The following is a 9798-nucleotide window of genomic DNA, read 5'->3' on the forward strand; positions in this document are numbered from 1 at the left end:
TTCTCTCATCTTTTGGAGAGTTTTGTTGCATTTATATCACCAGTCTCCACTGGCTGATTATCCACAAGAAATACAAGTGGAGAAATATCACTGCACACTATTTCAACTGGAGCTAGTTCATTAGATCCATGAAATTTGAGTGGGCACATATACATGTTAGGGTTGATGTCCCACCTTGTACATTTTTCTGCACAATTGGTTTGTATGTCACTTCTTTTACATGTACCCTTGGATTTAACCATAAGTCTCATCAGAAACAATATTTTTAGATACTGAAAATAGTGACCTATATCCTGTTGGAATTTTTTTTCTTTAGCAGTTCTTTCTATCTTTGTATCACATATTTGTCTGCTATTTGGCACAACCTGGTTTCTATCTTTTTTTTATTTGTTAAGATCAAAAGTATACCTTTATAAATATAAAAAGGAATACAAATGTATATTTTTTTATATAATTATGAAGCAACGTTCATTGGAAAAAAAGTTAACACTTTAGGTGAATTGGAAATTTGGCTACTTTGGTCTATAATTTGAAATTCATTTTGTATTCTCACTTTAGTAAATAATTCTGGGAAAACTGCAGATATTTAAGCCACCAAGATTACACAAAAAAGCAAGCTTGGTAAAAAAAATAAGGTAATAGCGCTTAAAATAGTCGTTTAAATGAGAGAAATATTCCAAGAATTATATAAAAAGGTAGCAGCTAAACACCAAAGTGTGCAACTTTTCCAAAATTACACCAACAATTAAATAAAAAGGTAGATAGTCTAGTGTTTTTGAAATGGTAAACTGTACCTCGAATAGACAAAACAATCCGGGTACCTAAAAGTATTAATAATACATCATTTCCTTTTTGTGAGTAGCACAGAATTCCCGGAAACCAGGATGAAGATATAACACATTTATTTAATACACCATTAAAAGCATAAGAAATAAAAAAGGAACAATGTCCATAAAATTTTCCCAGAACTCGTTTCACTACTAGATCGTAGCTTCCTCAACCAGGTATACAGAATACTCTGTATACCCAGCTGAGGAAGCTACAATCTATGCATATTAAATACATTTGTTATATCTTCATCCTGGTTTAAGGTATTCCGTGCTACTTACAAAGAGGGAGTGTAGTCCCAAACTACACAAAGCGCTATTATAGAGCTATATGGGGCTCTATGTCTGTGAGTGTTGATTTGGCATAAGACTTTTTATTATCTATTTAGTACTGTGCTACTCTATTTCCTCATTGTATGTGCTTTTCAATAGGAGTGGACGTATACATTAAATAAGGGTGGGTCGCCTAAACGGACCCAACGGCTATTTCCACCAGAGCTAGGTCTATTAGCTCTCTGTTTAAGAGTGTTCTATATATATATATACTTTTTAAAATATTCCTTACCTTTTGAGATAATCTGCACTATGCTGTATTATTAATAATTTTAGATAGTTGCATAGTTATATAGCTGAAAAGAGACTTGCGTCCATCAAGTTCAGCCTGCCTCACATATGCTTTTGCTGTTGATCCAAAAGAAGGCAAAAAACCCAGTCTGAAGCGCTTCCAATTTTGCAACAAACTAGGAAAAAATTCCTTCTTGACCCCAAAATAGCAGTCAGATGTCTCCTTGGATCAAGCAGCTATTATCCCACTAATTAGAAATTGTATCCCTGTATGTTATGTTTTTGCATTCAGATACCTGGATTGTTTTATCTATTTGGGTTCAGTTTACCATATTCTGTGTGCTACACTGCCTTTTTGAAAAAGGGATCTTGCTTAAAAAGGTGTTCAAAAGAAAAAATATCTAGTAAACTGATTACCAGCCAATGGGTGCACTCTGCTACAGATCGTAAGTGTTTTGATCCAACGCAAGGGTCTTTGTCCAGCTGCTATTTCACTGTAACTTCACAAACTTTTCTCTTTATCCTCAATTTAGAGCAAATAGATAACAATAAACCTACAACTGAAGAGGGTTACTAAGACTGAGAGAGGACAGGCCTAGTATTAAGGCAATTATGATGTGAGATTTACTGAAACTTGAATTATGTTACTGCTGTTAAGGCTGTATGGTCAGTATGGAAAAACAAAGCATATTTTAAAGTGCTGGTTATCATCACTACATATTATGTGTTAATTAATTCCTAAATATCTGAATTGGAAAAATTCTCCGAGACAGATATGCTTCCAGCTCAGCTTTTTTTGGTCTAAAATTTGAAATTTGCTTGAATTCCTGACAACTCTCACTTTAGTGAATAACTCTGGTAGTTGAAATGTAGGATATGGAGAGGTCACTGTGATGGAAGGAATGGATATTTATGGACGAGATGTGAAAATAGCTCTTTCCCAGTGCTTCCCCAATGACCAGGGTGATCCTACTGAGCCATTGTCTGTCTACCTTAGATGTGACGTGTGATGACAACGCTGTATGTGAGACACTGTAACAGCAATGGAATGTGGCAAGTATTGGATATAAAATCACAGAGATGGTCCAGGCACTCAAGGATGATGAAATTACAGTTTAATAAAAATCAGTGCATATTAAAACAACATTTTGACCTCCACACGCACTGCCTGGCTTTACACCGCCTGGCTTTGTTCGATGAAGAGGCTTTCTGGTTGAGACTATGTGTAACGTGGTTTGACTTCTTACATTGGTATGCATCACAGCACTGCTGGCACCATAACCACTAAAACACACTGGCTTTAATATCCATCTAGCTATTTTAAACTCAAAGTTTCTCTGAGATTCTTGAACCCACTATCGCTTTATATGAAAAAAAAAACTGAGCTGTCTTTGCTACTTGACTAGTTTTATCTATTTTTTATCGTCCGATTCAATGCTTTTCATAGAAGCAAAACTCTGCACTCCTCCAATCAAATCAGTAGCAACTTTATGGTGGAGACAGAAAAGTGTCAAGCGGGTGTTCTTGGGGGGAATATTCTGCATTTCATATATTCACCTGAACTACCCTTTTCCCTTTCACCTAATTTCAACACACAGGTGGAAAATGTTTACTGTATACAGGTAAAGGTTACTATTATCACTGGCCTTGTACTGTGTGATATTTTTGCAGTGTAAATAACGCGTGTTCCTACTGACAGTCATGTTATCAATTCAGCTGAAGTCAGGATGCTATTAATATTACTGGAGACATTTCCTATCGGATACATTTTTTTTTTAGCACTGTTCATTTATTACTGGCATTATTTTTCTAATTTGATTTTGGATTATTGCTTTCCATGGAGAAAATATTTGAAAATACAATTTTAATAAATTATTCTACTAGATACTATTATGGTACATGTCATTTTTTCATTGCAATTAAGATAATTTGTTTCTTGTACATATTTCTGCAGGAATATTGTTTGATATTATTAAGCTCATTAAGGATGTTTTTGCCATTATCTCCGTTACACAGAGTCTGAGAAAGCACATATAAGGCCTGAGGGCAATATAGTCACTAGGACCCCCCAATCCATGAATTACTCTGTTTTTGATGTTTGAGGTAAATGCAGCATTAATCTACAAAGCTGCCACCTAAATCAGCTTATACCCAATTATTAAAGACAGCTCACATGATAGAGAATACCTGACTGATCGTGTTCCTTGGCTCTGTGTTGCTTTGCTCAAAATGTCCACAGTCTTCCTCATGGTTTGTCAGGTTGAATGGGGACATCTGGTTAACAATGAATTTCATGCAATTCTTCAGGATTTTAGTTGACCGTTTTGGGCTTTGACTAGGCCCATCTAAGACATTCAGAATCTTGGTTTTAAAATTCTTTAGTGGAGCTTTGTCTGTGTATAGAGTCATTATCATGATGGAAGTTGAACTTCTACCACAGTCTCAGGTGTCTAGTAGATTTGTGCAAGGCAAAATATAATTGTTTTATCAGGAAAATTATTGAACTGGGTAAATTGTTGTTGGTTTTTTTTGCAGCATTTAGGCTCACATGAGTTTGCTACCTTAAATAGTTTTTGGAAAAGCAAATTGGATTAAACAAAAGGGCATGCAAATAGGCCAATCAGTGTACTGCAAGAGATAAATATTAATTTTAGATTTAAAAGAATACACATAAGCGTATTTACATGCAATTTGTCTCACAATCACAAAACAAATAAAGTGGCTCGTACAGTTCCTGTTTCCTTTGTTTCGTGATTCATCCATATAGCATTTGGTAGTTATAAAATTTGGACTAATCACTGATTCACCAAAATTCTTTCAATCCTGGTCAGTTTTTCCATCCCTGCCAACAAAAAGCCTCCAAACAACATCATGCCTCCACCACATTGCTTCACTGTAAGGATAGTGTCCTCAAGATTATGAGGAGAGTTGGCTCTTTGTGCCAGTGTTTTAATGTATCAGACCAAAGAAACCTTTTACATGTCCTCCACAAACCTTCTATCACACTTCAAATGGGATTCAATATATTCTGTTTTTAGAGCAATGATTTTCTTCTCACAATATTACATGAAGCCCAGTTTCATGGAGCATCTAGGTATCAGTTCTGGATTTCGCTGAATGCTTTGGAGTTTATGTTATCTTGTTGAGTGATTGATAGATTAAACACTTTTCATATCTATACTCCATAGAACATGCAAACATACACAGCAGTGTACATACACATTACACGCCATTGTTAACACGCACACTCAGCACAGTAAATTCAAACCCTGACCTAGTGATCTCTACTATACTTTGTCAGACATTAGAAGCTTTGTGCATACAATTCATTATGAAAAAGACTTTTACCAAAAATAGTTTCTTCTCTTTCCTTATTATGTTTTATCCAAATAGACACAATTGATACAAAAAAAACACTCAAAAACAACATATTCTAGTAATCTTTGAGTTTTGGTATTACAAAATATAGCACTTATCTATATTGTAATACAGTATATCAACCAGAATATGAAAAAAGCATAAACCACCTTTGAAATGTATTTATTGCAGTAGGCAAAATCAATTGACATCATGTTATAGATACAATTTTATTGTACAGAAAAATAACTGAAAAAAATATCTGAACTTAAATATTTCTAGAAAATGTAATAGTAACTACATAAAAGTAAAACTGATAACAAAAACCATCATATGAAATATGATGATGTTTCTAAATTCCACTCCCAAAATATTGCTCAGCACAAGGTCACTGATAATTGTAATCATTACCTGTACACAGTAAACATTTCCATCTGCGTGTTACAACTGAGATAAAAGGGGGAATGGTTAGTCTAGGTAAATGTATAAATGCTGGAATACTCTAAGCCCAAAACCACATCTCTGACATCTATCCAGTCCACACCATGAAGCTTCTTCTGATCTGTGCTCTGCTGGTGGCAGTTGGTGAGTCTCTTCCTGGCGATTAATATTGAAATCTAGTTATTAAATTAAAACATTGTATTTTATCTAAACAAAGGGTCGTGTGTGCAGAAATCTCCTTTCTGCTGATGTTCTCGAGTGAAAATGAACCTTTTTACTTTTTCTTCTGCCCACAGCTGCATTTGAGGATGATGATGATAAGATTGTTGGAGGTTACATCTGCACCAAGAACTCTCTCCCATACATTGTATCCCTGAATATCGGTTACCATTATTGTGGAGGTTCCCTGATTACCAGCCAGTGGGTGCTCTCTGCTGCTCATTGCTACAAACCGTAAGTATTTAACCTCTAGATAGAAATGTACAATGACATCTTTCTGCTTAAGGGCTTTTTGTTTTTATTAATGACTGGTTTAAAAGAATAGAAGTATATTAGACATTCTATTCCTCTGGTGTCTTCCTTTGTGTGCTCGGTTTATGTCCTATCCACAGCTTGGGAAGGTAAAGAGCCACACATGGGTATGGACAGACAGAAAAGCAAACGGCAGATGTATCACTCTGCAGCTTTCGTTGTGTCAATGCAAATGTAATGAAATTTCCCCAAACAAATTCCGTTTGAAATGTATAGGTCATTGAACTAAATGAATAGATTGGGAAATATTAAAATGTTAACCTCCCTTGCTCCTACACACACAATCTCCCATTATGGTTGCGATTTTTATACAACTAAATTATCACTAAATCAGAGGAAATGTTCCTCATGTCATAGTCAGGTAGTTGTTATTATTCTTATTGGCATTTATATAGTGATAACTTATTCCACAGTGCTTGGTAAAATCTAAATTTACAAAAATAATCTCAAATACCAACACACGTGCATTGGATTTCCTATATTCCCTCTTGCAGGAGCTTTCAGGTCATTCTGGGAGAGCACAACATCGCTGTGAGTGAGGGCACTGAGCAGGTTATTAGCTCTGTCAAGGTCATCAAACATCCCAGCTACCAGTCCAGCAAGACAGACAATGACATCATGCTGATCAAGCTTGCCTCTCCTGCCATCCTTAACTCCTACGTGAATACTGTGTCTCTGCCCTCTGGCTGTGCCCCCGCTGGTACCAGCTGTCTGATCGCCGGATGGGGAAACACACTGAGTAGTGGCAGTAAGTTCATACTAATGCATAAATACTTTGTGGGGTCACATTTGTTTTGTGGTTATCACATTATTATTGAAAATTGTGTTTTCAAATAACTTAGATGCTTACTCACTGAACAGTTTTATAGGAGGGAGATTCCATGTTAAAACTAGGTATTAGTCTGCCCCACAATATAATAGAAATATCATTTATAGGACAAACTAATTCATTTAAATTTTTTTGACATTACAAAAGGGTAGAATTTAAATTTATATGAAATCATCTGCATGCTGGTATTGTGTTAAAGCTCACAAAAGATAACAAAGCTTGAATAGATATTGGTTTTCTGAATCTACTAGCACAGGAACAGTTAGAGACATTACATAATAACTAATTTACCCTTCTAGTCTAATTAATACCAGTAGATATTTGAGCCACAGACTATTTGTTCCCTCAAAGTGCTCTCATTGTTAAAAAAAAGTTACAGGAAACGTTCTAATCTCGTCAGCCAATCGTCAGCCAATCCATGGAGTCAATCCAATAAGCTTTAAGTGAATTCAGGCTATATTTTTCAATGTTTCATTAACAGATAAGAATGTTTCATCCAGTATTTAGTTCACATGTAACAATATTACCAGTAAATCAAATCCTGTTTTATTGTAGCCAATTACCCAGATATCCTGCAGTGTCTCAATGCCCCAATTCTGACCGATACACAGTGCAGGAAGTCCTACCCTGGGAAAATCACTGGTAACATGTTCTGTGCTGGTTTCATTGAAGGAGGCAAGGATTCCTGCCAGGTAATATATCCAACCATGTTTCTTATTGTTGAGCACTTATACATATTAGTTAATAGATACACATTTATAAAACTATTTCTGGTAATGGCTACAACGAGAAAAGTAGCTGCTCGCCCTTAGTGAGCTTATAGATATAGGTATATGTAATCCTGTAACTAAATGTAATGATTAAAATGATATTGAGGGGATAATATATTTATATAATAAGTCTATATATTTACACAATACAATCATATAGATTTTGTGGCGTTATTATATACATATACCAGACGATTTTGGATGTTATTCATTATTTTATTTTATATGCGTATTATATTCTCTGTAATATTTGTTTCAGTAATGTCTTACAATCTCTGTCATTTTTCCCCAGGGTGACTCTGGTGGTCCCGTGACCTGTAACGGTCAGCTCCAGGGTGTGGTCTCCTGGGGAATTGGCTGTGCTCTGAGGAATTACCCCGGAGTATACACCAAGGTCTGCAACTACATCGACTGGATCCAGAACACCATCGCTTCAAACTAAAACTTATCAAGAATTGCCTCTTTATTTTTCCATTATTACTTCATTGTTTAATTGTTAAATGAAATTTTAATAAACTCTAGTTTTATAATTAACAACTGTGTGTTTTCACTTCATGTAATTGAAAATGTTAAGAACAAAGATTTTATTTGAGGAAATATTGGTACAGTGAGGGGTCAAAGTAAAGTAGTGTCCTGTCATGATAGTATATGTTAGAAACATTTTAATTTTTCAAATTCTTACAAATTCTTACACCGATATAGTCAGAGCTTGAAACATAAGGGTTATTCAGTAATTATTAAAATATGCTAATGAACTTCTCCACAAAGTGATTGTCATTTCAATCGTAAATTACAAATCTACAATCTACAAATCTACAATTCAATCTACAAATACAAAATCTCAAAAAACAAAGCAAAAATGACCTTTTTATATAAAACCATATTTGCAACATGATCACAAGATACACTATATTGTAGTGTCAAGTAGTCTATGAAGTCCTGTAAATGTCACTAGATGCATAGGAGGGTGTCCTTAGTGTCCCCTTGTAAGCTTTTAAGGTTTACAGACAAATTATATAACTAAGGGTTACTAAGACTGAGATAAGACATGCCTAGTATTAAGACAATTCTGATGTGCGATTTACAAAAACTTGAATGGTGTTGCTCATGTAAAGGCTTGACATGCGCATTGTCGTCTCTTTTGGCCTATTCCAGTTATAACCAATTAACCTCCAATAAACACAGACACAAGGATTATTTGGCAAAAATATTCCACGGCTTTATTAATTACATAAATATATCAAATTAAAATATAAAATTTAAGAGGTCATTGTCACCAACATTTGAACAGACATTCCCCCAATTAACATAACTAAATACCCAGACAATGACCTCAAACATATTTACATAATACCATATAACAATGTAACATATCATAAATAACATAAACAATTAACACAGCCACCCAGGGCAACCATTTCCAATTGTAGGGGCATACCGAGACACCCCTACACTATTATCATAGCCACCAAGGGCATCCCATTTCACAGTAGGGGCATACCAAGACACCCCTACACCATCACATAGCCACCAAGGGCATCCCTTTCCACTGTAGGGGCATACCAAGACACCCCTACACCATTGTCCCAGCCACCAAGGGCATCCATTTCCAGTGTAGGGGCATACCGAGACACCCCTACACCCCCAGGTTCGTAGCTACCGCCGAGCTCGAACCTACCACCAAATCTAAAGGTAAGTATTCCTCTTGACCTATCCCACTTACCAAAAACCGACCTACCCCCAATTAAACTAAACCATCCCCCGCCGCCGTGACAAAACGGGAGAGTCATAAATCTTAACCATTAACGCACTAAATTAGGGAGGGTGGGCGGGACAGCTAACAACAGGTAAAGATTTCGAATTAAAATGGAACCCAATTTTAAAATGGCGAATATTTATATGACTAAGCCACTCCCCTTATTTCAATTGACCAATCAAGTAACACTCCTCCATAGGCCTGCCTCCTAGCTCTGTCAAGGCCCATTCCACCTAGCTTTGCTTATTCCATGGGCTTCATGACATGCGCATTGTCGTCTCTTTTGGCCTATTCCAGTTATAACCAATTAACCTCCAATAAACACAGACACAAGGATTATTTGGCAAAAATATTCCACGGCTTTATTAATTACATAAATATATCAAATTAAAATATAAAATTTAAGAGGTCATTGTCACCAACATTTGAACAGACATTCCCCCAATTAACATAACTAAATACCCAGACAATGACCTCAAACATATTTACATAATACCATATAACAATGTAACATATCATAAATAACATAAACAATTAACACAGCCACCCAGGGCAACCATTTCCAATTGTAGGGGCATACCGAGACACCCCTACACTATTATCATAGCCACCAAGGGCATCCCATTTCACAGTAGGGGCATACCAAGACACCCCTACACCATCACATAGCCACCAAGGGCATCCCTTTCCACTGTAGGGGCATACCAAGACACCCCTACACCA

General features: G+C 35.9%; 1 protein-coding gene across 1 annotated transcript; it reads left to right on the forward strand.

The window, feature by feature from the left end:
• The first annotated feature begins 5245 nt into the window (after positions 1 to 5245).
• LOC134575334 (trypsin-like) lies at positions 5246 to 7856 on the forward strand. Its single transcript, XM_063434612.1, has 5 exons — positions 5246 to 5333; positions 5486 to 5642; positions 6215 to 6468; positions 7105 to 7241; positions 7612 to 7856. Exons 1-5 carry the CDS (start codon positions 5294 to 5296, stop codon positions 7759 to 7761), a joined length of 738 nt encoding a protein of 245 aa, XP_063290682.1. The 5' UTR covers positions 5246 to 5293; the 3' UTR covers positions 7762 to 7856.
• Positions 7857 to 9798: the final 1942 nt, after the last annotated feature.

Source organism: Pelobates fuscus, chromosome 10 (assembly GCF_036172605.1).
Source record: "Pelobates fuscus isolate aPelFus1 chromosome 10, aPelFus1.pri, whole genome shotgun sequence".
In the NCBI taxonomy this organism is placed as follows: domain Eukaryota; kingdom Metazoa; phylum Chordata; class Amphibia; order Anura; family Pelobatidae; genus Pelobates; species Pelobates fuscus.